At 47.3% G+C, this 15,849-nt stretch overlaps 1 protein-coding gene across 3 annotated transcripts in view; it reads left to right on the top strand.

Annotated features, from left to right (window-relative positions):
- Nucleotides 1-15,849, top strand: part of NTRK3 (neurotrophic receptor tyrosine kinase 3) — a 203,862-nt gene that overhangs the window by 109,331 nt on the left and 78,682 nt on the right. For all 3 annotated transcript variants that reach the window (XM_059482378.1, XM_059482380.1, XM_059482379.1), the window contains exon 12: nucleotides 2,305-2,493. In XM_059482378.1, the coding sequence (XP_059338361.1) occupies nucleotides 2,305-2,493 (189 nt within the window). The remainder of the gene's footprint in view (nucleotides 1-2,304; nucleotides 2,494-15,849) is intronic.

Genomic DNA, 15,849 nt, shown 5'->3' with positions numbered 1-15,849 from the left:
TCCTTCACACAGAAACACAGAATGGTTTGGGTTGGAAGGGGACCTTTAAGATCAGCTGCTCCAACCTTCCTGCCATGGACAGGGACACATTCCATGAGCCCAGTCTGCTCTAAGTCTCATCCAACCTGACTATAATTTACCAGAGAGGCCTTTCACATCCTCTTGCCTGATAAGGCTCCATTCCTTGGAGCAATGCCTAGGCTTCTTAAGGAAAGCAGTAAGCCCTCAATAGCCTCTCCCACTGCAAGGGAGATCTTCAGGGTCTTCTCTCAGATTATTTACACGAGTCTATACCAGTTGATATTTTCATGATTTTTTTTTTAAACTGCACCTTGAAATGCAGAGTTATCCCCTTCCCACCACAGCTGGGCCAGCCAGCAGTGCAGGGTGTGGCTTAAGGAATGTGCACATCATACAAAACCGAGTCCTCCTGGTTTGTCTGCAATGAATTGACATTGCAAAGGAACAAAAGTCATTCAAACCAAAATTGCCCATTTGCTTTTTGTGTTTGGAGAAATACACCATGTGTAGTCCCAACAGAGGCATCTTGCATCACAAGCTGAATTTTGCCTTTGCACCTCAAGAGCTGGGAAGTCACGCGGGCGCGGGGAGTAACGTTAAAAAAGGCAGAACCTGCCAGAAGGAATTCACAGTAAAGGGCGAGAGCTTTCTTCCTCGTGACTAAAACACCTGTCACAGCTGCCAAGACTCTGCTAATTACACAATAACTTTATTATATCCCACTTGGAAGAACAAACAATACTTGAAGCTCCAAAAATGAGCAGCCTTTAGACTAGATTAATGCAGGCAGAATGGCTGCATGGAGCTGGTGTTCGCCTCGTCCTCCCAGTAGCTCTGGAGAGTAAAATGGCTTGAAGAGTCCCTTCTTTGTTGCCAGTGCTACATAATAAAGTAATTGTGCAATTAGAAGCACATTACTGATGGGAGATGAGCATTTTTTATGCAGTGTAGGTAAAAGGCTGGCTGCTCTGAATAAGTTGAAAGCCTAACTGCAGCATCTCTGCTCCTTTTTACTTGAGATTCTGGTAGTCCCTGGTAACATCCAGAGAGGAGAAAAGGAGTGTCACTTGTTGAGTGTGGATTTTCTTCTCACGTTAAAATATTAAAAAGGTCTCATGCAAGATTTCATTGTGGTACCTACCTTGTCCAGCAGCAATGCAGCAAGAATAGCTGAAAAGTGTATTAGAGGGTCTAATACCAAAATAAAACATAAGGGACAGAAGCCTTCCATTGCTCCTACCTTGCATGCCTGACTACTTTGCTTCATTTTCTTGCCTGCCTGATGGTGCTGTGAATTTTGGGGGTCAGGAAGGTTAGGGGAAAATGCTGCCATTTGTGGTGGTGGGAATGATCCTGAGCTGGGCAGGATCTGTTCCAGTACATTGTGGGTCCCTGTAGGCATCAGCCTGACTGAAGGGCTTGGTGAGTTTGCTCAGGTGAAGCTGCAGGAGGGCAAAAAGATGGGTAACACACTGGGCAACAGACATATCACAAATATGGATTTCAGGTGAACTAACTCTTCGGGGGTGATGTTTCTTCAATCTAAGCCTGGTTATGATTTCTGCCAAGCCTGTGATGCCAGAGTACACAGGCACCACAGCAACTGCTCTCTCATGACAGCCCTAGGAGAGGACTTTTTGCATGACTCACCTCTGATGTGGTGTCACCTGTAGTTGTCTAACCCTTTGGGATTTTTAGCCTGGTACCTCAAAGCCAGAAAGGAAAACTTGAGATGTTTTCCCTATGCTGTGAGCTTCCCAGAGAAACTAAGCCTGGGGATGGGACAACTAGCAGGAACGCTGTCACAGATATCTTTTATGAAAAATCCTTTCCTTAGGATTTTTCCTCCTTAGAAGCTGAGAGGCCTCAGGAACAAAATGTAAACATTGATTATCTGCTGCTGGGGAATGCAACAGGTTTTGATTGGCCCATGTTGGTTGTTTCTAATTAATGGCCAATCACAGTCAGATGGCTCGGACTCTCTGTCTGAGCCACAAACCTTTGTTATCATTCCTTCTTATTCTTTTCTTAGCTAGCCTTCTGAGGAAATCCTTTCTTCTATTCTTTTAGTATAGTTTTAATGCAACATATATGATAAAATAATAAAGCAAGCCTTCTGGAACATGGAGTCATATCCTCGTCTCTCCCCTCATCCTCGGACCCCTGTGAACACGGTCACAGAACGCTAGGACGTGGGCTAGCGTGGTGATCCATCAATGAGCATGTGATAAACAGGCCTCCCTGTCCTCTGCTGTCCCTGACGGGTGTGTGTGCTGCTTGCAGGTCCCGTGGCAGTGATCAGCGGCGAGGAGGACTCAGCCAGCCCTCTCCACCACATCAACCACGGCATCACGACGCCCTCGTCGCTGGACGCCGGCCCCGACACGGTGGTGATCGGCATGACGCGCATCCCCGTCATCGAGAACCCCCAGTACTTCCGACAAGGTCACAACTGCCACAAGCCAGACACGTGTGAGTGCCCCCAGCAGGGCTCAGGGGAGGGCTGGGGGGCTGGGGGAAGGAGGGCGGGAGGGAGAGGTTAAGAGGATGAGGAAGAAGAGAAGGAGGTTTTTGAGGAGAGTGGGTCTTGGTATGGTCCAGAAACCAAAGTGAATCTCAGGTCTCAGAAATCACAACATACATGTAGATGCTTCCAGAAAAGAATTTCCACTCTCACCTTCACCTCCCTTCACCCTCCCTCTGCCACCCACCCGTCACCTTCCCCACCCCTGCCTGAAAGTGCCATTCCAAGCCGGGCTCTTCCTCATCAGCTCCGAGCATGAGGTCCCAGGTGTGAACAAGAGCCCCCTGGGAGCGTGGGGATGGATGTGACCCCTGCTTGGCTGGGGAAAGGACCTGCCTCCCCTTCCTCCTCCAGCAGTTTCCCAGTCATGGGGCTGCCTCTTTGGCTCCCCAAAGGGCCAGGGGGAAGCTCAGGATACATGGGCATAGGTGTGGCAGACGCCTGGAGCTATCTTTGTCTCCAGGAATTTTAGATGGTGGATGTCTTGATTTTATGGGCTTCTGTAAAGCTTCTGCATCTTTCCTGTATAAAATTGGTCCGTGAACGGGGCTCATTAGACTAGCAGGAGGTGATCAAGTGTCCCTCTCCACATTGTGTTTCTAAATTCTGAGCATAAAAGAAAAGTGCTGTGTAAAAGGATGCTTTTCTGGGAGTCCTGCACCACTTCCCACGCGAGTGGTGGGATGCAGCCTTCCCCAGCATGCGGCTCACAGGCGGTAGCTGAGCTCTCCCAGGCCTCTTTCCAGCTCTGACATGCAAGCTGAGCAGTGCAGGAGGTTTGGGTAACATTCCTCTCTTGTATTTCGCATCCTTTTGGTGTGTCTTGGTTCCAGGTAGAACTGCAAAAATAAAGATCCTGCAAAACAAAAGGTGAAAAGCCCTCAGCTTGGGCTATCTCTGTGGCCCAGCCAGAGGCAGGGAGTGCTGTGCTGATGTCACCTCTGCTCTTCCTTTGCTCACAGGGGCAGGAGACAGACCTCAGCCCCTGCAAACAGGGAGAAGGCCCATCTCCCAGCCTGCATGAAGCCATGTGGCACTGAGTGCTCAGCAGGAGCACGCTGCTCCTGCCTCCATCTGGGGAAGGGGAGCTGCAACTGCTGCTCCCACTGAGGTACCCCTTGGGCAGCCCCCACTGTGCACCCTCATGGGTCCTGCTGGCTTGTGCCCAAGCCCTTAGCACTGTCCTTCACTCGCCAGAGCGATGGGATGTACCCAAAGAACGTGCCTGGCTTTCCCTTAATTTTCATTTCAATGTGCTAAATTTGGTCTGTTTGTAGAGAGGGGAGGAGGAGGGCGGTGATTAGGCAGGAGTGGAGAAGCTGAATGTAGCGTGGTTTTTCTGTGCTGTTAATTATATATTTTACATTTCTTATAGCACCTCATCTCAAAATGATTTACAAACTCTGATGGCTTGGGAGGAAGGGCTCCCCCGCTTTACTTTTTCTTCCTTTCCCTGCTGTGCTGTCTCAAATCTCTTTAATCTGCACGCCGACCATTGCAAGACGTGGGTGCTTTTGAGGCTGTAGCAGAGCTTAAACCTCAGAGGATTAAGTTTTGCTCTGAGCCTTTGTCCTGTGGGACTTGTCAGAGCTGGGTGGGCTGCAGGGGAAGTCACTCACAGCAGGATTTGACCTCAGAGCTTCATGGGGCTGTTTGAGCAGGATCTGAAGGGTTCACAGAGATGCTTGGGGTGGTATCTGGAGGCGCTTCTCCTGTGAAGGGTGCCACAGGAGGGAATGCTCCAGGTTTTCCAGGACTGCAAGGCAGTGGGGCTGAAACCAAACCCCACAACACTGGTACTCCTTTGGGGGATGATAAGAGGCAAACTACAGTTGGGTGCTTTCATGTTGAAAACACTAATTTTTTTAGATTTGTCATTCGTGGGGCAAAACCCAATCCATGACTCCTCAGGCAGAGTTGAATTTGGTGTGTGTTTTTTATTTTAGTCCCCAGGCCTTAACTTGGTCAAAAACTTCTGACTTCACTGGTGGCTTTGCTTGAGGCTGGAAAATTTCATAATTCACCTATTAAATTAACCATGCTTTGGGGAGCTTTTGCTGTAAGGGGTTTGTTTGATCTGATGTGCTCTACTCAACATAAGCCCGGTCTGCAGAATATTTGTTGCTCCTGTTCTCCCCGTGGTTGTCATGCTGGAGGGTTTTTCCATCTCCCTGCGCAGATCTTGGACACAAACATTTCTCCCTTTGCTGTCACTTCTAAAGAGAGCTCCTCTGGGCTGGGGAGTGCTTCTATGCCCAGCTGAGCCTGTACAGATGCAAACTCCTCACTCCACCACCTCCTCCAGAGCTGCTGCCCAGCTGTGAGCAAAGGTGCTCCGTGACACCCAGCATCTCTCCTTTGCACCGAGCTGTTGCTAGAGCAACACCTTCAGCAAGCATTTTCCCTCTCCAACACGAAGCTTTTCTCCTTCCTTCCTCCTGCAAGCATCCCAGTGCTCTTGGATGCTGCCTGGGTGGAGGACATGCTGATACCCACTGCCGTGCTGCAGCGAGGGGAGCAAACTCTGTGTGCTTAATGCAGTATTAATAGTACATTGATGTGATATAGATTTCTGTCACCCTCCATACCAGCAAGCATCACTTATCACGCAGGGATGAGGGATGTTTATTCCCAGCCACTTAGCTCTGCATAATGGAATTGCAGCTGAAATATGGAGAGCAGCTCCCTGCCCGTTTAGATGGAGGCCTCTCGCTCCCTCTGTGCAGTGCTGGCCCATGGGATCTTCTTCTCAATGTGTCCCCAAGGAGACAGAGACCTGTTCTTCTCTGGGAATGTGCTGTCCTCCTGTTTATGGGATGAAGGACACTGGAACCAGCCCTCACTTCTGCCTTTCTGGGATTTTTGCAGTTGTCTCATCCTCTTTCTGTTACTGCCTGACTTAGTGCAGAGGGGGAACAAGCTTGACTCAGAATTCTCTTTCCCTTCCTGGATGAGGGCTTCTCAAAGAGGCACAGAAGACACCAGCATCACTGTGTTTTCTCATGTTGAAGCGTTTAGTTGATGAGAAGATGCTCCCTCATCTCTGTGCTGTAACTCTGGGCCGTGCTGGGTTTGCATTCTGTCCTTGCTTCAGCTGTCCTTGGCCCTACCTGGAGGGTTAAGAAAAGAGCTTGGCAATGTGGACAGTCCAACATTGTGGATTTTAGAAGGATAAGCTAAAAAGACCTTTTTCTCCTGATCTTGTGCACATGGAAGGGAAACCAAGTTCATATCTGCTTGGCAAAGAGCAACAGGTTGTGATGAGTTTGCACCTCTATATCTGGAAATAAATACATCAGAGGACAACAATGGGACTTGTGGCAAGCACAGTGGGCAAATTGATGATGATGAGAGTTTAGGACTACATAACATCAGCTAATGGTCAGAGATTTTGGTAATGCAAAACATGATCCAGTCTACCCCCATTTCTGTCCAGAATGTTGCTGTTTGTCCTTCTGGGCAGGCCCGTCAGTAACAGCAGTTCCTTATGTTATCCCCCTCTCTAGAAGTTCAGGATTTGAATTCCCAAAATTCAAGTTTTGCAATTATGAGTAGCTGGAGATTTCTGTGGTGAAATATTGGTAATGTTTCAGAAGAAACATTTTGGAAGGTCGTTTTACTTTAATAATAGTAATTAGGTAGTAATTAATTCTAAGCACAATGCATCAGATGCAGATTAGTTCTTGGATCTGATCTCTTGAGCTTTACTCAAATGCCACAGCACAGTTTTGGAGTTGTTCAGTTCCCTTGTATTTCTCATCTAACAAAGCATGTCTTCTGGAGAATTACACAAATTGGAGACAAAAATCCAAACCCTGATGGAGAAAATTGATCTGGGGGGCAGATCCCCACCTGCATCCCAGCAGTGGATGCTCAGTTGCAACAAGTAATGTGAAGCTGAACTTTTGGGGCAAATTCTTTGATTTTGGGGGAGGATTTTGCGAGCCAGGACTGGAGCTGGCTGTGTTTTCCTGGACTGGCTCAGTCTGGGGACTGGGATGCATTCTCCACACGGGTGGAGCAGCCGTCCTTTCCTAGAGTCCTAATGAGGGTTTTTTTCAACCTCATTTATTACAGGCTGCCCTGACATAATTACATATTCAAAGTTAGTAATTACACGTATTCATGCTAATTAAGTAATTAGATATAATTACACTAACTGTAAATACGTGGTAATCGGCTAAAAAGAAGTACTTCAGAAAAAAACAAGGCAAATCACACAATAAAAGCGCCATCAGCACTCTTTCACTCAGTACCCTGTCTTTATCTTTTATTTCAGTGCAGCTTAGAAGGAACATCATGGTCATTTCAAAAATCATATTTCTTAAACAAATAGATTTTCTTAACTCTGCTTTCAATAGATCTCAAAAACTAAAATGAAAAGGATATTTACCCTTAGAACTGTTAATTTTTTTTGTTTGCCTAGCGTGTTTTGTTCATCCTGGGCATGGGAAGATAAAAAGTATGCAGCATTTCTATTTTCGGTCAGTTCATGGTCCCATTTTTGCCAAAAACAGCAGCAACATAAAACTGAAGTCATAAGTGCTTGTAGTTTTATTTGCCTAAAAAAGAAAACTGAAACAGTTGGTAGTGAAAAAGAAACTTTTCCTTTTTTTTTTTTTTCCCAGAGATAAGAAAATTTGTCAAATATTCTTTTTATGTAATATAAATGTGGAGCACAGGGTGAAGTGAGCAGCACTCTGCTTCCCCTTGCCCTGCCTGGGGCCAGGCTCCACAGGTTTCAGTCCCTCACACAGAGCTCGGCTGTTTCTCCAAACTATTCTTTTCCTCTTGTCTCCTCTAAAATGAAGTCCCAGGCTCTTCTGCAGAAGGACCCAGCTCCCATTACTCTTCTGAAGTAGGCACTTGTGGGTGAAGACTCTTCTGAGCTGGAGCTCTCATGGTCTCATAGTCTTGTCCTCCTCACTCAGCTCATGTGAGGTGTTTTAAGGGTTGTAACGAGGACCTGTGAGTAGCTGTTTACTCCTTTATGTGTGTTTTGCTGCTCTGTGCTGTGTCTCCTCACTGTTTGTAGCAAAACCTGAGCTTGTGGTTGGGGGCTGTGGAACAGCCCTGACCTCAGAGCTCAGCTGCCAACAGGTGAAGGCATTGGGGGTCTGCAATAACCTTCTGCCTCCAAATTTCCCTCCCTTCTGGTTTGCTGTTGGTTCTCATGGAAACTGCTCTGAGCTCCATGGTTTGATGTGAACATCCTGCAAAAGATTTGGGTGTTGAAGAAGCCTTGTGGGCTCTGGCTGGCTGTTCCCAGAGCAGGTATTGTAGGTATGTGAAGGAATGTGTGAGCAACCAAAATTACTGCTTCTGTCCCCCACCAGAGAAGAACTGAACTTCCCTTGTGCCCAGAATCACCTTCGTGCCCAGGCTGCAACATCTGACCAACAGGAGACACACCATGGACAGTGGGACTTAGGCCAACCTTCCCAGCTCTCAGCTTTCCTACCTGGAGCTATTTTCTGCTTTGCATCATTTCTTCTATCCCTGAAAGAGCAAGTGGAAGAAATACCCACATTTTCCAGAAGTCAAACCTACTTTTGCACAAGTGGAGTGCCCATCCCACCTATTGCACCTGCACTTTGAGTTGCAGTCTCACCCTTCAGACCTTCCTGTTGTGATGGTGCTGCAGAAATGAGTTTTTTTCAGGATATCTTGGAAAGGCTGGCAAGTTCCACTGCCTATACCTTACCCCTCAGCCAGCTCTGGAGATGTTGTCTGTGTGGTTGTACCATGAGGAAGAAAAGCAGCGTGGCTCTGCCTGGTCCCTGCCTGCTTTAGGAGGAGCTGAAGTGCAGCCCTGCTTGCTCCAGATGGGATGGGCACCTGACTTGGTTTGAGCACAAGATGATCACCTCCTGCTGCTGTTTGGATTTTAGATCCATTCTGTGTTGCTTTAATCTGTGCTTACTGGAGATAATAGTACCAACACCCAGGATCAAAGGGGGACCAGCAGGCTCCAGCCCCGAAATGGGGAAGTGACACTGGCAGCACAGCTGAGTGATGATACATTGGTTCTTGGTGGTGGAGATCCATGACGAAGAGAAACCCTAAAATCAAGAAGAATGTGGCTTTGGGCTGCTGCTGGTGACGTGCCTATGGAGAGACTGCTGGATACAGACATCAAGGAGCTGACAGGGAAGTATTGTCTGGTACAAAACTCTGCTTTCTCCTCTGCCTAAAAGCATCCCCACTGGACTGTTTAATTCCTGGGGCCAGGAAGCAGGGCTGGCTCACCTGGGGCAATTTCAGGAAGGGAGCTCGTGATGTGTGAACTGTCAAGAACTTAACAAGCCAGATGAGAGGAGGTCCTGACCTGTTTTCCTACTGGATTTGGAGTGGCTCTAGTGCAGCAGGCTGCTCTTTTTTCCTGGCAGCCTACTCCCTGCATCAGTTGGGTTGGACCAGAGTGCCCAAGAATGCAGCATCTCATGGAGGATGTGCATGTACACCCTGACATTCCACCTGCTATCCAGCCCCCTGCTCATCTCATACAGAGAGATGAGCTCCCACTCCTCTTGCAGCATTCCCTGGCGTCCACACACACCCCACAGTGTCCCTGCCCACTCACCCATGGTCTGGCACGAGTCCAGACTCATCGTGGCAGGGTCAGAGGAGTGGGACACAATAGGGATAAACCCAGGTTTGCACTCCCTCTGTTACCAGCTGTGTGTCTGGGTCTTGGTGCTTCTCCCTATCCATTTGTGCTTGTGGTGTGCTTAAACCTGAAGGAGGTGTCTGTGCCAGAGAGAGCAAGGCTCTGTTCACCAGCCAGCACTCCTCAGGGCTTTGGTTTCATCCCTGCAAGACAAGAGGTAGCAGCACAGTTCTCCACCTTGGGCTATTGCAGACTCAGGCAGCCCAGGTGTCAAGTGTCCTCCTAATGGATCATGGATTGTGTGAATTTTGCTGTGGGTCGCTGTAAAAACAGCCAATGTGTGCATGTGTGCATGGGCTGAGTGGTGGTATTGATTAATTTTGGCCCTCATTTAAACATTTGTCTTGTTTTTGAATGAGTTCCTTGTGGCTTATAATGATTGGCAGCTGGGGTACTTCTGCTTTCCTGGGATAAAGAGGATGTTCCTGGCTAGGGGGTGCCCTTGAAGGAACCAGGACTTCCCAGTTTGCAAGGACACTGTGTTGAGATTTTTTAGTCTCCCCTGGGTCTTTGTCAGGATTAAAATCTCTCGGAAGTGTATGGGGCCTCACTGTAATCAGGCAGGAAGTGTCTCTAGTTTGGAGATTGGAGGCTCTCATTGTTTGATCATTGTCTGGTTGAATTGTGATTCCTAATTTAAAATAGCTGCTATTGTTCAGGAGTTGGAGCAGTTTTGCATGACCACACACACAGCAGGAACATTAATAGTGGTGCTGCCCTGTGGGACAAGTACAACCCAGAATGTAGCAGAGAACCTGCACATCAGTAGAGGTTAAAAAAACCTCAAACTTGTGCTTAGTGCTGCTTTTGGATTAAACAGCCCAAAACATCCCATTCAGTCCTGAAACCTGGGGAAAGATTCATGTAAAAAAATATCCTGCCTCAAGATTTTCTTGTTTGGAAGGAGGCTTTTGGTTCCCAGCCTTGTGTGGTGGCTGGCTCTGAGGACATGGGATGGGCAGACAGAGACGTCTCCCAGCAGCACAGGGCAGGTGGAGCAGAGCACAATTGCTTCAGATAACAAAAATGCAGAAATTGTCATTTTTGATTGCTGGACACTTCCAGCCCACCTCAGCATCCTGCAGTCTGTCTTCCTCTTGTTGGGGTGAAGGAAGGTGCTCATGGAAGCTCCTCTTCTGCTTGTGGGCTCCCAAAGCCCTGACCTGAAGCAGCTGTTTCTCACCATGGCTGAGAGTAAAGCACTGGCCTTGTTGAACAAGATGTGATTTGCTGAAGTGAACATACCCAGTAAACCCATTTCCATGTGCAGCTGATGTAAGGTTTGTATGCAAGCATCTCTCAAGGTGAAAAGTACATTGGAGTCACAGCATTGCTCTCACTGCCTGGGCTTGTCTCCCATTGAGGCAGAGTTTATTGCATAATCAATTTTTAGATTCCTGCACACTCATTCCTAAACACACTGCAAGTTACCTAGTGCTGAGCTTGGCTTGAATCTGTTCAAGCCCTCTCTCCCTGCCCCTCCCTGAATACATCTATTTAAGAGATGGGAACAATCTGGGACTCAGTGAAAGCATGAACATCATTTCTGTGTGTACCACACCAAGGACCAGGCTGTCCTGCTCTCTGCAGCCAAGCCTCGTCAACATGGGATGCAGCACTCAAATTAAGTGATGATTTACAGTTTCATGTAGACTCAGCTTTTTCTGATGCTCGTTCCAAGTTCCTTTGCTGATGCTGCAGCAGCACCTGAAGTTTTTGTCACCGCTGTGGGTCTGTAAAAATGTCAGGCCTACTAACCTATTTTTCCTCACTGAATGAGAGCACTGAGTCTGAAGTCTACTATGCTACTTATTTTTATATATAAATCTCATATATATGTTTGATCTATTTTAAATGCACTGGTTTATAATGTATGGACACCTCTTCTTATCTTACTTGTACTTTTAACAGGTTTTACATCATCCTTCCCTGTCCAACCACCATACTCCTTTTTTCCCTTTGTGAGATTAAAGGGAATTTTTTTTTTTCTCCTACTATACAAACATCTCTTAAATTCAGGACAAGCAGTTTCTCTCGCTCCCATAAGCATGACAGGAGACAGCTAAGTCTCCTAAGTATATATGGGAAATTGCAATTAGGAGAAAACACTGGAACAAAATTTCTTTAGTCCTTGTCTCCCTTCTCCCAGCCCTTCTCACCCCTCCACCTCCCTCTTGCAGGATTAAGCCAAGCTAATCCTCAGATGAGCAAGATCTTGGGAATGCAAAGAGCCAAGGGAGGAGAAAGAAAAATCCTTCATACTCAACACTAATAAGGAAATTATAGGCATCCTACATTATGAATTGGATGAATTTTTAATGGTTAGAAATGCAGCTGATTTATAATGCATCCATCCAGGGCTGCAGGGCCTGTCGCCAGCTAATAAATAAATGACAGGCTCTTTGTATTAAAAGTATCAGTCATTTTGTGTCTCTGTGCTGTAATTGATGAGGAGCACTGAGCAAGGGAGGTGGTGGCCAGCAGGTGTATGCAAGAGCAAGGACCTTGTGTTTCAAGCTATACCTGAGGGCTTGGCAAATCAGAAAGTTACAGCCCAATCTTCCAAGTCTTCTCTCAGATGGGCCATGGCTCCAGCTCTATCCCACTGCTCACATTCCAGAACCAGGGAAATAAAGGTCTTAGCGTGGGCTGCATGGTTTTGAAAGGTCATTTTAAGCCCAGCTCAAGGCCCTGTTGAACATGTCTTGTGCTTTAGAGCAAGTTAGTTACCCTGGACAGCAGAAATGGCTCCATCTGAGGTGGCTGCCCAAAGATTCCTTCCTCCATGTGGAATGAGGTGGGAGGCTTTGGGTCTGCCCCGTGTCAGACTCCTGGTGAGGGTGGGGGAGATTGTGCCCTCTGTTCTTTTGACAATCCTGGCTATTGGCACAGTCAGGGTGAGACGAGCTCAGAGTCAGGGATCAGCATGAGTTCATACAAACCCAACACAAATGTTCGCACTGAGGCTGTGTTAAAAATAAATTCTGGGCAAATCCCAGAGACGGGGTGGGGTGGGAGTGTTCTGCTCCTGTGCCAGATCCCAGCAGAGCCCAAATGTCAGGGGAACATTACTGAGAGCACAGCAGGCAGCTGAATATCTGAGGCATGGGGTAGATTTTATCCTCTTAATGAGGAGAACTAACCTGGCATGTTGTATCTACAATGTTTCCTGGAAAGAGGCATTTCTCCTTCCAGCCCACCAAGGGGCTGCTGAGCATCTTCATCTCCATTTTATGGATGAGGAGAGGCAGCTGGAAAGACATCAATTTGCTCAAGGTCACGCCAGGTTGCTGACAGCTAGCAGCCTGGCCCATGTTCAGCCCACTGGACCATGTTGCATGTTTATGAGTCCCCACCTGAAGTCCTCTCACAGCCAGTGTTTTGGAGTCAGGGGTTTAGATGGATAAACACATCCTTGGAGCTGTCAGCTGCATATTATGATCCCAGAAAATGGCAATTCTGAACCTTTCCTGCTCTTTTCCAGATAGCTTAGATCAAATTCTCCCTTTTCCACCTTCATGGGGGCCATGCTACAGTCTCAATATGTTCTGCTTTGGTCTCTTGACTACTTCTGAAGAGACCTCTCCTTGCAGGTCTCATTCCACCTGGGCATTGCCTCCTCCAGTCATTGGAGTGTGTTAAAACCCAAGTGCTGGGCTCAGAGGAAGAGCAGTGATTTTTCAACTTGGCTCTGGTCCCTGGCTGCAGGAGTTAGGCAGGGAGGCTGGGATGTGAGCCTGGCTGCCCAAGGAAAGCATTGCTGTCTAAGATGCAGACTTTAATCTTGACCTGGAGGAAGAAAACGCTTATTGCCTTATTTATTACATTTCCCCATAGCAGTGTAAATACCATATCCATGATAGATATAGATATAGATCTTATGAATAATATAGAGATTTGAACTAAGTAATTGCTGTGCTTTTTTAATACAAGAGATCCTCAGTGTCGAGTGGTATTAATGATCTGTCTTGACATGGGCTCTGCAGAGGGCGATTGCAAACCCCAGTTCCGTGAGAATTTGAGAAATTGGGGGAGAAATCCTAATGTGCTGTTCATCCCCTCTGTTCCCTGTGGGACACTTCAGAGCAAGTATCCTGTCTGCTGATTTTTTCTCAGCTTTCCCTAGACCCTCTAAGGACAGGAAGGCTAAGTGGGTTTTTGGGAAAACAAATCCCTTTTGTAGGCAGGCTGGGCTGGGCTGTCAGAGGAGGGAACTTTTGGAGGAAATGTAATACAAAGATCCTAGCAGCTCCCTGTGGTCACTAACAGTTCTCCAGACATTTCTAGAAGAGCAAAATGATTAGTTACAGTGAAATAGCTAAATTCAGGCGGAGGTAGTGATATTTTATGTGTCTGCTGATCTGAGCCTCTGTCTCTTCTCTGTAGCTTTAATATGAAGCTCTCCTTTCCACTTGCTCTTTGAAACCCTTGTGCAGCCTTGCTGCTGTGTGCTATTAAACAGGTGGCTATGTTACTATGAGAAATTCTCTATAAAGTCCACTCTTTAATGCTTCAGGATCTTTGGGGATGAATTTAAGATATTAAGAACTACGGAGATTTAACACCGTTTTTCAATGACATTGTGGGGGAAAGGATAAGGGGATAGCAATGACAGGATGTGGTGTGAGTCACTTTGTGCCTTGCATCACTGGTGGCAGGGAGCTGGTAGCCTCACTGGCTGGTCCTTCTTGCTCCCTGCTGTAGAGGTGTTGGTGTTACAGCTGCAGAGCTCCAAGGCCTCTTTAAATAAATGGAGCTGTCTGAGAAGGCCATGAATGCCTTTTCAATTTATTTTTTTTCCCCCCCAAACATAGCACCTCAAGTCTGAGTCAGGTTGTTAACATTTTTCATTCCTCTCTTTCTAGCCACATCCTGCTTTAAGGTTATTTCTCATCCTTCTTCCACCATCACCCTTTTAACAGGAATAAGGGCAGGTGAGACCAGTGGACATTTTAGCCCATATTCTCACTTTGTCAGTTCAGTAGGAGCAGTCTTGCTAACCTCTGTGGGCTCTGTGGAGCAGGGACCATGGGCTCAGGTGTTTCTTTGATACAGGAATGGGAGCTCATTAACACTCTGTGCCCCGCAGATAACTTTTATTGATCATCAGCTGCTTAATCAAAAACTCTATCACAGTTTGTTTCGATTATTTTTTCCATCCCTTCATCTCTGGAGAATTGTTTTAGCCAAAGTTAACATACTCATTATGCAGTTGGGAAACCACTGCTACAGACTGCTATGTAAATCAGTTTAGCAAATCAGGAGTTTAGGAAGGTTTGTGTCTTCCTTCCCACATCTAGCAGGGTGCATGTTGCCTGATGGGTGAAACAGTCATGGAGGGAGTTTGGCTGAACTGGGTTTTGACCAGCCTAGGGTGGCAGAACTCACGTCCCAGCTTGCACAGAGCCCAGGCTCCAGATCTACATGCCCACAGTCCTGGTACAGTGAGGAACAGCCCTGCTGCTGTACCTGGTCCTGTATCTAAACAGATCTGAGCACCCCTGAAATCAGCACCCTGGGGTGTGCTGTTCTTGGGCCACAGCTGGAAAGTCTGTGAACAGTGGCTTTACTCCCCTGAAAACTGTCAGAGCTCTGGGGAAGGGGCTGGGAGGAAGTTGTACAGCAAGTGGCAAAAATATTTCCCAACTTCTGCCATGTCTTTAATGACCAGCCCTGAGAAGTGTCTGGCCAGTTTGAGTGGGAACACAAAAAAGACTTGAGAAGGAAGCCCCAAGAGAGGAGTGCTGCTTGTTGTGCCACTCCAAACTTATTTCTTACTCTAGTTTTGATGGATGTCCTGATATGATTCATTTTCCTTTTGTATTTTAATGTTTACTGCATAAAATCATTCTCCTTGATCCTATACCTTGTCAGGGCTACACACTCCATGCTGGCTATGGTGTTGCAATGTCCTAATTTGATTGCAGAGGGTCGTGTCCTGTATAATGTTGTCTCATTTTCTCAGTAGTCGATGCAAACTCAATTTTATTTTCTTTGAAAAGAAGGGAAGAGTAGGCAGGAGCCCAGAATCCACAGCTGAGCCTATACCTGCAGCACTTACCTTGTTGCTTGGCTGCGATGGCCCGTGCAGTTCAGCTTGGATGGGATCTACAGGCTTGCTTTATTTATTTATTTTCCTGGTGGTGCTGAAGGAGAGAAAGGATGGAAGCTACAGCAGAGAAGGGCCCTCATTTGTAGGTGCTGGCACCGCTGATTAGCCTCAAGGAGTCATTAACCCAACAGGCTGGACAATCTCGTGATGGAGCTTATCTCAGGAGGAGGGAGGGTTAGCTGTGTCTCCCTGTGGGCCCTGGGTGAGTGCTCAGCTTTCTCCTCTTGCCTCCAATTAGATGCTGGGTCCCTTGTACCACTGCGTTTCACCTGCCTCGGAGACCCTTCACCTGCCTTCCGCCTCTGCAATTTACCATGGCTCAGAGGGGAGAAGGAGGGTCTGGTCTCAATTTGTGTGGCTCATTTGCATGTGAAATGAGCACGTCCCTTCGGCAGAGCTGCCAGCAGCCTCCTGGCCCCGCTGCTCTCGTTCGGCACGGCTCTGACAGCTCCAAGGCTGTGGCTCGGTGAGCGGTGGCAGGGCTTGCTCATAAACTGGAAGTGTCACTGTGTTTTTGCAGAG

This window comes from Ammospiza nelsoni, chromosome 14, assembly GCF_027579445.1.
Source record: "Ammospiza nelsoni isolate bAmmNel1 chromosome 14, bAmmNel1.pri, whole genome shotgun sequence".
Classification (NCBI taxonomy): Eukaryota; Metazoa; Chordata; class Aves; order Passeriformes; family Passerellidae; genus Ammospiza; species Ammospiza nelsoni.
Note: the sequence above shows the minus strand (reverse complement) of the source record. Positions and strands in the feature narration are given on the sequence as shown.